Raw genomic sequence first — 14,648 nt, 5'->3', positions numbered from 1 at the left:
CTAGAAGATGACATGTGCCATAGCACATGCATTTGAAAGGCTTATTCATAATTTAAAATATTAGTTAAAGGATGGTTTTGAAGATTACATAGTAGAACTTTGAAAACTAACCAACTTGATTTTATAGATATGAGAATGCAATTTTCAATTTTTAACCCAAATGATCTTGATTATATTAAGTTTAAATGTTAAGGTGAGAGCATTTTTGAAATTCAAATATTGGTGTTGAATTCTTTCTACTTCGTCTTCTCTCGTTACAATAACAAAGATACACCTAACCCCTAGGGGTTGGCTCAATGGCAATTTTGGATTGATAAGTGGTTAATGCCTATAGGTTGTGAGTTCGATACCTAGTATGACCATTAATTCTTCAGGGGCCACTTGCGAGGGCGCATCGTCACTTACGTAGTGTGTGTGATGTGGGGCATTGCACATGCCCTGCGACTAGTTCTTGTGCAAGACCATTGTCTATGGAGTGGGCAAAACCCAAATACGGGCCGATCCCCTGTCTGTAGGGATACCTAATTATCCTAAAAAAAAGAAGTAAAGATACACCCTCTCTTTATTCTAATAAATTTGATAAAAAGTACAAAAATTTGGGATCAATTGGATTTGTAATTTTATTAGTTTCGATGAAATAGATTTAATACTACGTAATATTAGTTTAAAAAATATCATATATTTTTTAAATGAGATTCTATTGACACTCCAACTTTTACCATGAGATGGTATTCATGTGATATTAACGAGAGATATATTTCTCAAAACTTGCACAACTTATGAAAATATTTCGACTCCAATACTTATCAAAACATGTTTTTTTCCGGTGAATTCATCACCTTATAGTCAATGAATTCATTGATAAATTATCAACAAAGTCATTAATAAATTATTAGTGAGATTGTTGATATGGCAAAATCATTGGTATTTTATAAGTGAATTTGTTGATTATAAAGTGATGAATTCACGGGAAAATCATATTTTGGAAATTAAATTTAACAGTGCATTGGACTTGGAATTTCGTCTTATTCAGCCCACGTTAATGAAACATAAAAATAAAAAAAAAAAAAAACCAATTTCAGTGTGCCATTAGTAAAAGATGGTGTGTTATTAATAAAAGTGAAACTTTAATTCTTTTATTCAGCTACTGACCTTGCCATTTTTTTTCACGGATCTGTATCGTGCGCTACATGCGTACGTTAGCCGCTCACCCATCTATCTAAATTCTAAAAAGCAATTAAACTTGCAGAGAAAGAAAAATAGAGGTTCTAAAGCAAGGTCAGTGGAAACCCTAGCTTCTCTACCGCAGATTGCCTTAGATCTGTACGGATTCCTCTTCAATCCATCCGTTCTACTATTTAGGAGTTCGATCATTTGTTATCTCACTCTCTCTGTAATCAACAAAGCTGTCTTTTTTTATTTTTTCTGATTTTTTTTCTTCAATTTTTATTGTAGATATTCTGCAAAGATGACTCAAGATGTGGAGATGAAAGAGCTTCCAGCTCCTTCGAATTCTGTGTCTTCTGCTGTTCCTTCAACTTTGCAGAGTAGAAACCCTTAAAACCGTAGTCTTTTTGTTGTTGATGTCCAAATGTAGAGTTTTTTGGTTTGATTTTGTTTAATTGCTGTAATTGGGGATGTTTTAGATTTGAAGGAAATAGCTTCTCTGATCGAGACTGGTGCATACGCAAGGGAGGTTCGTCGAATCGTTCGAGCCGTCCGCCTCACCATCGCATTGAGGCGAAAGCTGAAATCATCGGTGGTCTCCATATTCCTCAATCACGCTCTCGTTATAGGTTCCGAGGCGCATACCAGATTGACCTCCTATCTTCCCAAGGTTATTAGCTCATGAACCCTTCCTTGTATTTTATTGAAATTGGTTATTATTTCCTAAGATTTATGTATAAATCTGTATGTTCAGTTTGTTTTTTCTGTTTATCGTTAACATTATAAAAAGGGACAACTTGCAATCGAAGTTTGTGTGGAATCCTTGTTTACTTGTTGGATTGACTTTCTTGACCGTGTGTCAGTTTGATTTGAGTTGATTTTGGGGCTACTTGAGTTGCATTAACTAGGTTTACTCGAAAAATTGGGGTAATAATATTGGGTAGTGATCTTGCTTGAGTTCATAATCATAGTGGCTTATAACTACTACGTGGGACCATATAGAATGAAAAACATTCGAATTCTGCTTTTTTTGTTGTTGTTGTTGTTGGGTAGTCTGAAATCAAGAGAAAGAAGAAGATCTAGTGGAATATGGAGCTTCAACGGGCTCATAAGAAACTGTACAATCACTGTACTTTCTTAGCATTCTACCATTTATTAGGCTTGGAACACCCTAAATTGTGAAGGGTAGATCCTTGTATGTGTAGTTGCACTAATTGTCTTAAGTGCTGTTCTGGTCAGCTACCATTTCTGATTCCTGCTTCTGCCTCAAGAAACAATTCATCTTAACCGCAACAAACATCTCTTTCCAATTAGGTTTGTGCCATCATACTTTAATTTATAGTTGGACATGTTTATATTTTGTTCTTTATTAACTGGGGTTCATCGAGTTAACAACCGGAGGTAAAATTGCATAAAACTCTGATTAATCTAGTAGCCACATGTTGAATAATGATTTTTTTTTTTGTTGCTTTTTTGTAGTTGTTGTTTTTAAATTGCATTTAGGATTGCATAACATTCATATATCACAATATAGGAGTTCAGTATTGATATAGAGGCTTGAGGTTTTTAACTTATAAGGTGCTTTCTAATTAAGAAGAGAATTCCAGGCAGACCATGCCTTGATGGTACAAAAGCATCTGGCTGAAGTCATCAGTTTCACTTTAGGATTGCAACATGACTGGCACTCTAGTTAAGATTAATTGGATTTAAATATTCCAAAGAGATCACTTTTGTTATTTTCGTCCAATGATCTATAAAGATGGAGAGATTGGTGAGGATGTGACTTATACAATTAGTGCTTTCTAGTTGAAATAGAGGCTCTTTGTTGGACATGGTGTGACTAGACTGAAAAGAAAATTCAACTAGACAATAATAAGACCAAATATTCTTCATGGGGTTGATATTGGGCTATCAATAAACATGTTCATATAATGAGCTAATAGAGATGAAGATGCTCTGCTTGTGGAAAGAGTTCATCAAAGGAAAATATTGATTCAATCAATTTGGAAGGGTGAGCGCTTATTATGCTCTGCTTATGGGTGTAGCCTTTGGAGGGGGATTAATAAGATCCTACAAGAGTTTTGAAAGAGGATTGCCTTCAAAGTTGGTAGAGAAAAGAAAGAAAGGTGCGGGGAAGATCGTTGGTATGTAGTTCTTCCCCTTAGAACTCAAATTTCAAATTTTAAGGGCCATCATTAATTTTTCAAAATTGGTTAATCACGACTCGTAAATATAACAAACACATAAAACCCAAAAAGAAAAGAATTGAATATACTCGAGGAACTCCAAGAGATGTTGACACAGTTTGTTGCATAACACTGGCTACATCCTCAACCTCGTTGAGTTGATCCACTATGTTTGTTTAAATTGCACGCATGTACCAACAATCATCTCTCATGCGAGTTTTTAGACACATATATAATACATGTGGTATGGTGGAAATAGGTGCAAGCAAAAAAATCACATCATAAATGTATTCACATCAAATCAAACGTGCCTAATTGTGTCATCAAATTGTAGGCTTAGTGAGTTGTCATGTCAAGTCGTATTTTTCAATACACGCATCGTATTTGGGGTCATCTTGACTTCAAGCATTCCCATAAAACAGACTTTGGAGTATCGTTTTTGGGAGCAGGGTATTGATCACTTTTGGACTTTGGATAATAAACTGTCTCTGATCGAGTGTTGAGCCACCTGGTTTTATAAACCTTAAGGAATGTTGGATCGACTTGTGACTTACGATTAATTGAATTGATATGAAGGTTTCATATGTTTGGCTTAGATCCTGCTTACAAAAAGAAAAGTAAATTTGGCACGTGATTAGTTAATTTGTGGATAATTCATGGTGGAATGTGGAATTTTATGAAAAGAAAGGCCATCATATTATAGAAATAATATTCTAAGTTAAAAGAGGGAATTTTAATGGTGGGTGCTAACTAGCTTAGTTGATAAAGTCTTTTGGTGATGATATCAGAGACTTGGATTCAAATCCCACAAACATCGAGTTACTGAATTCTTTAAAAACTTGCTTCTGATCTAATAAAGTAAAAAAAAAAAGAAAAAAGAAAAAAGAAGAGACTAATGGACTGTAATTAAATCTGAACAAAATTTTTAGCTTGTAGCAAAGAAGTTAATAATTTGATGATCCTAATTTATGTCTCTGATGAAAATATTGTTTTGAGTGTTTTGAGGCAATCTCATTGAGTTTCTTAAGCGGCGGTGTTTTGAGGCAATCTCTGGCATTCCGATTAATTTTCGAAAGAGCAAGCTATTTGCTGTTGGTGAAGAGGAAGGGGTGGAGGTAGCAGCAACATCGATTGGGTTCCAGATGGGGGCTCTTCCATCCACGTACTTGGGACTACCTTTGAGAATGGGTTATACAAGCAAAAACATCTGGGAGCCGGTGATTGAAAGGATGAGGAAGAAATTAAGCATTTGGAAAGCTAAGCTTTTATCGAAAGGAGGGAGGATTACTCTCATTAAAAGTGCTTTAGCAAGTATTCCGGTCTACACTTTTTCGCTTTTTTCTTTGTCAAGGAGAGTGGAAATGCAATTAGAAAGAATATGTCGAGAGTTTTTGTGGCGTGGCAAAGATGGCTTGAGAAAACATCACTGGATAAGTTGGAGCAAGTTATGTTTGCCCAAGAAGAACGGGGGTTTGGGTATCTATAATTTTGGATCGATGAATTCAGTTCTGTTGGGGAAATGGCTTTTGGAGGTTTGGGGAGGGGAGGGGGGGGGGAAGCCTTTGGAGGAAAGTAATCGTCGACAAATACGGGATGAAAGGAAATGGGTGGTAGAGTGGTCCAGCTAGAAGCGCGATGGGATGCGGTGTTTGGAAGGGTATTCTCAAAACACTTACATTTTTTAAGAAAAAAAGTGAAATACAAGGTTGGGAGTGGGACTAAGGTCAGATTTTGGGAGGACTGGTGGTGTGGGAGTGGTCTCCTTAGGGACTTATTCCTGAATCTTTATGTTTTGTCTTTGAAAAAGAATTAGGTCATCTTGGATTTTAAGAATTTTGAAAATGGCACGGTTAACTGGGACTTTGGGTTTAGAAGAACTTTCAATGATTGGGAGGTGGATATGTTAGTGAGGCTAATCGTTGTGGTGGATAATAGTTATATGCAAAACTCCTCGGAAGATAAGAGATTGGGGAAGGTACTACGGTTAAATCTTTCTATGATGGTATTAGTCCTACTACTGGTACAATGTTCCCTCATTCTTTTGTTTGGGGTGGCAAGACACCTCCTAAGATATCTTTTTTCCTCTGGTTGGCGGCATTAGGGAGACTCGCAACGATGGATCAGTTAATCAAAAGAGGCTTTGTCTCCCTGAATTAATGTTGCATGTGTGGTTCTTAGGCGAAAACAGTGGATCACCCTTTCATTCATTGTCGGGGGGCTTACCACATTTGGTTATATTTTTTATCCTTATTCGAGGTAGTGGGTTGTTTTCCTCGTTCCGTCAAGTTAGTTTTTGGAAGTTTGGCTGTTGTGGGGAGGTTCCTTCTTGTCTTCTAAGTGGATTCTTTGGTTCTTGGCTTCCTTTGGAATCTGTTAGGGTATTTGAAAAGATCGTAATCGGTGCATTTTTGAAGGGAAAGTTTCGATGTTGGAAGGATTAGTTTTTTCTATTTTGGAGTTCATGTTTTCTTGGAGCAAACTTTACGAGGAGTTCAAAGGGGTCTTCTTTGAAGATTTTGTTGGGCGTTGGGATAGAGTGTGCTCTCTGTCGTGAGAGTATCTTTTGATCGTGCTTAGTTTGTTGTTTGTCTTGTTGTGTTCTTTTTTGTTGTTTTGGGTGGGTCTCCTCGAACCCCTTGCTTTCTTTTTTCAATAAAATTACCTTTATCGATCAAAAAGAAAAATATTGTTTTGAGCCCCAGATTTTGTAAAATTTTAAAAATTGCACACTATGATGTGCCAAGATAGGGAGATCATCTCACGAATGGCTAAGATGTGAATCAAGAAATGAAGGGTGGATGTTGGTGTGTTTGCTCTATGTGGTAATTGCGTATAACCATGATGTTCAATGTGCTCATAGTCCTCCATTTTCTTGGTTGCACGTCTCTTTCACCAGTATATTGTTCTTCATGTAGTGAAACACTGCCATTATGTGAAGTGTACGTCCATTTGCCACTGTTTGAGATTAGTTTTGCATTTATCAGATTCATTGGGGGTCTTGGAGAGGTTTGGCCTATATAATACCCAGTGGAAGGTGATTGCTGTAGCTGACTAATTAATAGCAAAGAATTTTCATGTTCATTTTACCTCCAGTCTGGCCTAACCTGGCTTTGTATGCTACTTTATAAAGAAAAGTGAATAAGTGGAATTGCTTGTCTGATTCAGATCCGACATGTAACTGTCATTGCCCTATTTCTTTGTAGTTGATAGGGGTCTTTGCTTTGTTTTTGTTTTTCTTGCCTTCTTTTCTTTGTATTGGGGACCACCTCGGCCTCCTTGCCTCTTTTTCTAATAAAATTTACACTAGACCAAAAAAAAAAGAAAAAAGATTGCCCTATTTCTGTGGTGGTATGATGGTTAGGCAATTTTATTAACTTAGTCCCATGCAACAGAGTTGCACCTTCCTGGTGTGAATCACACTGAACTAATTCAATTAACTAACTATAGACTTGTGGAGTTAATGTCTTCATGTTTGATTTCTGAATTTGGTATTAATCGTATTATTACAGGTTATCCATTCAATGTAATGAAAATTCAGATTTTATATTTATTGTTGTTTTGGTTGCAGGAAGATGAGCATGATATGGAAGTTGATACTGCTACATCTGTGACTCAGGCTCCTGTGAAGCACTCCTTGCCGGAGGTTGAGATTTTCTGCTACTTGCTTGTGTTGATTTTTCTGATTGACCAAAAGAGACTCAATGAGGTGACTAACTTTAAACTACTTCAATTGGTTATATCTATTAATGACTTATAGTGAACCGTGAAGTCATTCAAAATACCTTGTTTTCCTTTTCTTTTGTTAACATTTTCCTGGGGCCTGGCTTTGTTATCTTTTAGGCTAAAGCTTGTTCTTCGGCTAGTATTGCTCGTCTGAGGAATCTGAATAGGAGAACTGTTGATGTTCTAGCCTCCAGACTATACTTCTATTACTCATACAGCTATGAACTGACTGGCGATCTGGCTGAAATTCGAGGGTGAGTCATTGATTAACAGAGTCCAAGCCATTTAAATCCTACTAAATGTCGCTGCGTCATAGACTGGCACAGAGATGCAACTGCATAGATGTTTGATTGTGTGCACTCTAACTTGAATGCTTTTTTCCTTACCAGAACCCTCCTTGCCTTGCACCGGATTGCCACTTTGCGCCATGACGAACTGGGGCAGGTTTGTTTCAATTAATCAGTTAATTTGAGAATCCTTTGACCTTCTCCTTAATGTAATTCTGTGTGCAGGAAACACTTCTGAATCTGCTACTTCGCAATTACCTACATTACAACTTGTATGATCAGGCAGAAAAGCTTAGATCGAAGGCACCACGGTTTGAAGCACACTCAAACCAGCAGGCAACTTTCATTTCCTTCAACTTGACTGATGTCTTCCTTCTGCATTTTATAGGATAACTCATGCATGCTTGGACATTTTTACCTATCAAATGTAGTTCTGTATTTGGTTCAGTTAATGAACACACACACATGAATGTATGTATGTGGGTCAGATTTTTTGGGATCATATTGAGGCCGGTGCAGTATATCCTTAATTATGGTCTATTTGGTGTGTGTATACCATATGTATTTTGGATAATTTGCAGTGCACTTGATGAGGATGGGTATGCAATCTGATTGTTCCTTCCTTTGTCGAACCTGTTAGTTTGGTCGGAACTGTTGAGTGTGTTGTTTTAGTCAGAAATGTAGAGGGAAGGATGTTTTTAATTGAATGGTTACTGCAACCCAATCAGCCTGGTTCTCTCTCGCCCCCCGCCCCCCGCCCCCCGCCCCCCGCCCCGGTTGTTCTTCCAAGACCTTGTTTGATAATGACAATGAAGGGTAACCCAACTAATAGTAGCAATTGTAAAGAAGATAAACAACCACACAAATAAAAGAGCAAGAACATAATGCCCAAACACAAGATTTTACGTGGTTCACCCGAAGGCTACGTCCACGGAGGTATGATCGATGGAGCTTGATTTCACTATGAAGAAAACGGGGCAAATCGATACAAGGACTCCCTTTATCACTTAGATTCACCTTCTTCTAGATCTCAATCTTCCCAAAACTCTCAATTTCTCTTCTTTTGGGTTTCTTTCTTTCTCTACTCTCTTCTCTAGAAAAGACTTAGACTTGAAGTTAGATTTCTAACAACAAAAAAACAAAACCTTTTTTAGAAGCACCACGTAAGTGGGCCACTTATATAAGTTACAATCCCAATCCAGATTACCTTGGACCAACCCAACAATACACACACTTGGACCAGGTCTAATTGATTTTTAAGACATAATTCAACCCCCCTCCTCCTTTTTCTCTAGATCCTAGATGGGACCCCTTGTATGGATGCCCTTTCCTTGTCATTTGTGATCTACTTGTGTATCTTTGTTGCTTATGGTGTTTGTAAGTGAACTGGTAGTCAAAGCACTTATGTGACTTATGACAATTGGTTTCTCAAAGGTTTTCTAATGATGAGTGTGTTAATAATAGAATATTTTCATGCAGTTTTGCCGGTACCTCTTCTATCTGGGAAGGATTAGGACAATTCAGTTGGAATATACGGATGCAAAAGAGAGTCTACTGCAAGCAGCTCGAAAAGCCCCTGTTGCAGCTCGTGGCTTCCGAGTTCAATGCAATAAATGGGCGGTGATAGTCCGCTTACTTCTTGGGGAAATCCCTGAGCGAACTGTCTTTATGCAGAAGGGAATGAAGAAGGCTTTGAGGCCATACTTTGAGCTTACTAATGTGAGTCTGACCCGTTGAACTTGAGGCTGCTTCTTTCACTATGAACATAGATAAACACATGTTTTAGTACTGTTAGAAAAGAACATATTTTAATTCTTTATTTTGGAACTAGTTATGGAACTAGCACTCTGGTATAAAAGATGGGACTCTCTGAGTCAGTTGAGTGACTGCGTTTTATATCAACTCACTGCCAAAATTCTGTTGACTCAGTTGAGTCACTTAACTGTGCTGAACTCGGGAAAATCTGGCTGACTCAGCAATTCCCAGGCTGGCGACATGGTCCGGTGTGCATTTTTAGGCCTTAAAAGTTTTGGCAGGGCTGTGTCACTAGTCGACCCCTAGCTTTGCAATTGTGAATTTTTGAGATAGCTTGATAACGTGTGGTGGACTTTCCAGGCCGTTCGCATTGGGGATTTGGAGCTGTTCAAAACTGTAGCTGAGAAGTTTGCAGGTACTTTCAGTGTGGATCGTACCCACAATTTGATTGTGAGGCTGCGCCATAACGTCATAAGGACTGGTCTCCGCAACATCAGTATATCATATTCCCGTATCTCATTGGCAGATGTTGCCCAAAAGTTGAGGTTGGATTCTGAAAACCCTGTGGCCGATGCTGAGAGCATCGTATCTAAGGCAATACGAGATGGTGCCATTGATGCCACAGTGGATCATGCAAATGGGTGGATGGTATCCAAGGAGACTGGAGATGTCTACTCCACAAATGAGCCTCAGTTTGCATTCAATTCGAGGATTGCCTTCTGCCTGAACATGCACAATGAGGCGGTGCGTGCTCTGCGGTTCCCACCGAATTCTCACAAGAAGGAGAAGGAAAGTGCTGAGAAGAGACGCGAGAGACAACAACAGGAGCAGGAGCTCGCAAAGCATATCGCAGAGGAGGATGACGATGAGTTTTAATTTAGATTGTTGGGCGTTGTCTTCATCTAGTTGTTGCAGCAAAATCATTTCTTATTGTATTTGTTTCAGCTTCCTTCAAAACTTCGTGGGGAGGATGCTCTATTTTCTTGGATTGATTACTATGATGGAATTGCTGGGTTTTTTCGTTTTTGATATTTCTTACGTGTTTTAAATATTTAAGTTCCAGAAGAACTAGTGTTTTAACCATTTTGAATATCTCTATTTCGAGTTCATAGTTATGTGCAAGCTGGTGGTCATCTCCTTTGCTTTTGTTTTGTTTTTGTTTTTGTTTTTTTTGTTGTTGTCTTTTTCTGATTCTTGATTTAGAGTTTGTTTTATTAAAAGATCCTTGTGTGAGTTCAATTCAATTGATACACCCAAATGACCTAATGCTCAGCTTTCCCAACCCTCAGAATGGCCAAAATTAACCTTAATACGATTACATTGGATGAAGAATCAGCCTCTGCAGAAATAATGATCACAGCTTAGACTACTACTCAAGAGGCAGGGTAGCAATGACATGGTGCTGATGCCTGATGTTCGAATTCATTTGAGGACAAAAACTGAATTGGGTGCGGCAGTCAGTTGGAAACCCCAAAGCAACCGGGCTTGATCTTGCAGAAACAAGGTACCATGTTTCATGGGGGGTGAACTGTGATTATGAAAATGTTAAAAGAGCTTTGCCAATTAACACCATCAAAGGGCTGGCTTATCTAGATTGGTATATTATACTGTTCTGTTTTGCTGGGGACAATGGCTGTTGGACACCAATCTAAGAGGCTCCCTCCTGTGTTCTTGCACCCAAACAATTGAGATATAATAGTGTTTTACAAGTTTTTCAATTGACCTTTTGGTAGTGATATTTGGATTGGAACAGATCCAAAATGATTTGGTTGTTTGTATTTGTTGCCAAAAAATGATGAGAATGGCAGTCATCTTTGCTGCAATTCTGCAACTTAAAACCCTTTATACTCTACTTCATGACTTCAAGACGTTTATGGATTCTTCTACCTCTTAAAGAAAGATCCTTCAACAAGAATTGTGGGGAGTTGAACTTCCAAGCGCAAGCAAACAATCTACATAATCTCACCAAGTTAAGATCAGTTTGCATTTTTTTATTTTTTTTGATATGCGGTACCAAATCAGGGAAAAGTTGTTTTTTGGTTTTTGGCCCTTGTAACCCATGAACCTTATGTTTATGTAAGTTGAAGGTTTTAAGGAACCAGAGGAAGAGCATAGATTAAGATACATGGATTGACGTGCAATCTTAGGTTGCTAGAATTAAAGGCACTATTTTAAGCAGTAGTTTTTTTAGTTAAACAAAATCACTCCCCCTCAGCTTCAGATTCTTAGCTTATAAAGCAAGCTGACATTATATTGTCCTTAATTTATATGATGTTGATGAAGTAAGCAGAAAAGAAAGGTTTCTGATATTTTAGATCAAAGGAAGCATTTAATATGGTGGTTATTCAGTGAAGCACTGAACCATGAATCATGATTGTTCAATCAAAGCTTTTACCACCTATTTGGCTCTTTGTCTGCTTCTTGCTTTGTGTGTCGGGCCATGTGCTAGAATGTGACAAAGTCCCCACAGAAACTCACAAATGCTGCAAAATAGAATCTAATACATCTCTCTCTCAGCTAATTTATTTACTAATATATCAACTGATTCCTATTTCTTTACACTTCTGATACTAAATACACGTCTCTTCACCACCACCTTCCCATTACGTGCTTTGTTCATTATTTACCCTATTAAATGTATGGAGGGTGGTTTGGAATTTAGAATCTGATAAATAAAATCCAATATCATACCTTATGGGATAAACTATTTTTTCCACCCATTTGATCCAATTGTTATTTAGATCAAATTTGGATCCAAATATTCAAATTATAAGGACAACTAGTTATCAAATAGGTTAGAGATCAATTCCAACCTGAACTGAATCCAATTTGTTGATGAGCATAGTAATCAGTGGATCCAGTAAAAAAGAAGTAAAATCTTTACTATTATAACTACAAGGTTGAAAGTTAAGTCCATGTTAATTAGTTTCTTAAATTATAAAAATATCTTTACATTAGACAATACCACATGTTATATAATTTTTAAATCTCACGATCTATGGCATAGGTACAACATGGATCATTTACCATGGTAGGTTGGGGAACTATTGGATCTTTTTCTTATGTAAGTAGTAGACCAGAAACTCGAGTTTACAAAGTTGCCAACTGCATACAAGTGTCATTATTGTCACGTAAGAAACAATACTTAAACAAGTCTTGTACATTGCTATCTACTGGAGTGGGTGGTTATGAGACAATCCTGACCGTTCAAACAATCTACAGATTCTTGCTTGTATGGGCTACAAGTCTTTATGCTGTGGGCCAGTACAACAATCTGAAAGTCCATCTGATCAATGATGATGATTTGAAGATCCGGTTTGATGAGACATTTGCTCTTATTGGTGGTAATTAAAGATGGTCACCACTTTTACTTCTATTTGATCATTAAAAAAAAGGTGATTATATCAGACAGTTAGCATTATCTGATCAGTCTAATTTCCAGGTTATTGCCCATCACCATGTTTGTACCAATCAATGATAGTGATGGTTCATCCAAATGTACTTTGTGTACCAGACTTTACCTGAAATATCTCATATAAAGTAATAGAAGAGTGGCAACAACCACCCATTACCATCCCTCAGTGGGCAAATGTCAAACGGTGACATGTGCAAGCCAAGACACAATAGAAAGGTTTATGGGTTTTGATCAAATAAGTCAAAAAGGAAGACCATGTGAGGTGTATTTATGGTTTAAGCAAACTATTTTATAAACCCCACCCATTGAAGATGGTGCAATTTTATTCAGATGGCAACAAACAATATAATACAGAAATATTATAAATAAATAAATAAATAAAAACTTTCTTACGTTTGGGCAAAGCATGTGACTATGAGGGGACGAGAACGTGGGAATAATTGAATTGAGGCCCATAAATCTTGTGAGTTGCAGAGATAATAGAGATGGTTGAAGAGCACATTTATTGATTAAAAAAAAGGAAGAAAATGCAAGTTTTTTGCCATTTGCATTCATCACATGTGAGGTGGTTGCATAAGAAAAGGGCCTATTCAGTATTTAAAGATGAAGAAACCATTCTACATTCATCTTCCTCCTTACATTCTGCGTAGAGTTTTAGAGAGAAATGGCGTCCTGCAATATTCTTGCGATGATCATCGTGATTGGCTTGAGTTATGGATCAATACATGTCGATGCCTTTTCGCCTTCAGGATGGACCAAAGCCCATGCGACCTTTTATGGGGGCAGTGATGCCTCTGGAACTATGGGTATGTGTTTGTTTTGCTTTTTATCATATATTTGTTTTAATAATGAATGGTGGGACTGAATCTTTGATGGGGTATAGGGGGTGCTTGTGGATATGGTAACTTGTACTCCACTGGGTACGGGACAAGGACGGCAGCTTTAAGCACTGCTTTGTTCAACGATGGGACCTCGTGTGGGCAATGTTATCGAATTATATGTGATTATCAAACGGATCCTAGGTGGTGTGTTAAAGGGAAGTCTATTACAATTACTGCAACTAATTTTTGTCCTCCGAATTTTGCTCTTCCGAACAACAATGGTGGGTGGTGCAACCCACCACTCAAGCATTTTGATATGGCTCAGCCTGCATGGGAAAAAATTGGAATTTATAGAGGTGGGATTGTACCCGTATTGTTCCAAAGGTTAGTTTTTTTTTCCCTCACATATTCTCTTTTTTCCTCTTTATCTCCTACTATACAACTCATGGTGTCGAGGGTTGGTGCAGGGTTCCATGCAAGAAACATGGTGGAGTTCGGTTCACGATTAATGGGAGAGACTACTTTGAACTTGTCATGATAAGCAATGTTGCAGAGAGTGGATCAATCCTGTCTGTTTCGATTAAGGGTTCACATAATGATTGGACGGCGATGTCGAGGAACTGGGGAGCTAATTGGCAATCAAATTTATACCTCAATGGACAAACCCTCTCTTTCAAGGTTACTACCACTGATGGAGAAACACGTCTCTTCCCTAACATTGTCCCATCTAATTGGGCATTTGGTCAGACCTTCTCTAGCTCTGTACAATTCTAAGCTCACCGCGGGGCTTGGGGTTCAAGGTTTAGGTCGGCAGAGGCGTGCTTATTATTTTATTGAAGCAGCCCGCCATTCTTACATGCTATTGGATAAGTTGGTGGAGATGATAATTTTCTCTACAATTATATAGTCTGGGATTGAATCTGTGAACCCAAGTCTTCTATAAACTAATGTCCAAAGCATAAGGACACAAAGCTTGACCTGAAACATGGTGAAAGTTGTGGGGAATAAATCTATTTCAAGAACATAATTGTAGATTGCACGTCTATACATCACAAGGTTTTGCTACAGCTTGATTATATTTTATTTTTCTCTTCTCCATGTAATGTAATATCATCCATCACAATGTTCTTTTATTATCCCAAGTCAATAGAAAAGAATCTAGATGTGTTGAGAATTTTTTTAATGTCTGGTTTTCATTTTTGTCATATTCCTTGGTGATCCATGTATAATTGCCCCACTAATTACTCCTCTCTCTAACAAACATAATTGTACACATCTGAACTCAGATACCTAT

The 14,648-nt window shown here is 37.8% G+C and overlaps 2 protein-coding genes across 3 annotated transcripts; both read left to right on the top strand.

Moving 5' to 3' along the window:
- Positions 1–1,168: 1,168 nt before the first annotated feature.
- LOC147407576 (putative 26S proteasome non-ATPase regulatory subunit 3) lies at positions 1,169–10,201 on the top strand. Of its 2 annotated transcripts, none has more exons than XM_086436219.1 (9): positions 1,169–1,323; positions 1,456–1,547; positions 1,647–1,837; positions 6,922–7,059; positions 7,194–7,330; positions 7,466–7,520; positions 7,589–7,699; positions 8,843–9,082; positions 9,479–10,201. In XM_086436219.1, the coding sequence occupies exons 2-9, from the start codon at positions 1,469–1,471 to the stop codon at positions 9,992–9,994; spliced, it is 1,467 nt and encodes a 488-aa protein (XP_086292345.1). In that variant the 5' UTR covers positions 1,169–1,323; positions 1,456–1,468; the 3' UTR covers positions 9,995–10,201. The 2 variants fall into 2 exon arrangements, with proteins under 2 accessions (XP_086292345.1, XP_086292346.1); XM_086436220.1 differs by having other exon boundaries at positions 1,220–1,278.
- A 2,816-nt stretch (positions 10,202–13,017) lies between these two features.
- On the top strand, positions 13,018–14,537 carry LOC147407575 (expansin-A11-like). Its single transcript, XM_086436218.1, has 3 exons — positions 13,018–13,339; positions 13,417–13,738; positions 13,822–14,537. Exons 1-3 carry the CDS (start codon positions 13,198–13,200, stop codon positions 14,126–14,128), a joined length of 771 nt encoding a protein of 256 aa, XP_086292344.1. The 5' UTR covers positions 13,018–13,197; the 3' UTR covers positions 14,129–14,537.
- The last annotated feature ends 111 nt before the right edge of the window (positions 14,538–14,648 follow it).

This window comes from Akebia trifoliata, chromosome 3, assembly GCF_017979445.1.
Source record: "Akebia trifoliata isolate Shusen 1 chromosome 3, ASM1797944v1, whole genome shotgun sequence".
Lineage (NCBI taxonomy): Eukaryota > Viridiplantae > Streptophyta > Magnoliopsida > Ranunculales > Lardizabalaceae > Akebia > Akebia trifoliata.
Note: the sequence above shows the minus strand (reverse complement) of the source record. Positions and strands in the feature narration are given on the sequence as shown.

What these genes read in the sequence shown, in the direction of transcription:
- LOC147407576 (XM_086436219.1), top strand. Translation starts at nt 1,469, where the DNA reads ATGACTCAAGATGTGGAGATGAAAGAGCTTCCAGCTCCTTCGAATTCT. An exon ending in GCCATGACGAACTGGGGCAG is followed by an intron (nt 7,521 to 7,588) that starts GTTTGTTTCAAT and finishes TTCTGTGTGCAG; the next exon opens with GAAACACTTCTGAATCTGCT. An exon ending in AAGCACACTCAAACCAGCAG is followed by an intron (nt 7,700 to 8,842) that starts GCAACTTTCATT and finishes ATTTTCATGCAG; the next exon opens with TTTTGCCGGTACCTCTTCTA.
- LOC147407575 (XM_086436218.1), top strand. Translation starts at nt 13,198, where the DNA reads ATGGCGTCCTGCAATATTCTTGCGATGATCATCGTGATTGGCTTGAGT. An exon ending in TGATGCCTCTGGAACTATGG is followed by an intron (nt 13,340 to 13,416) that starts GTATGTGTTTGT and finishes GATGGGGTATAG; the next exon opens with GGGGTGCTTGTGGATATGGT. An exon ending in GTACCCGTATTGTTCCAAAG is followed by an intron (nt 13,739 to 13,821) that starts GTTAGTTTTTTT and finishes GGGTTGGTGCAG; the next exon opens with GGTTCCATGCAAGAAACATG.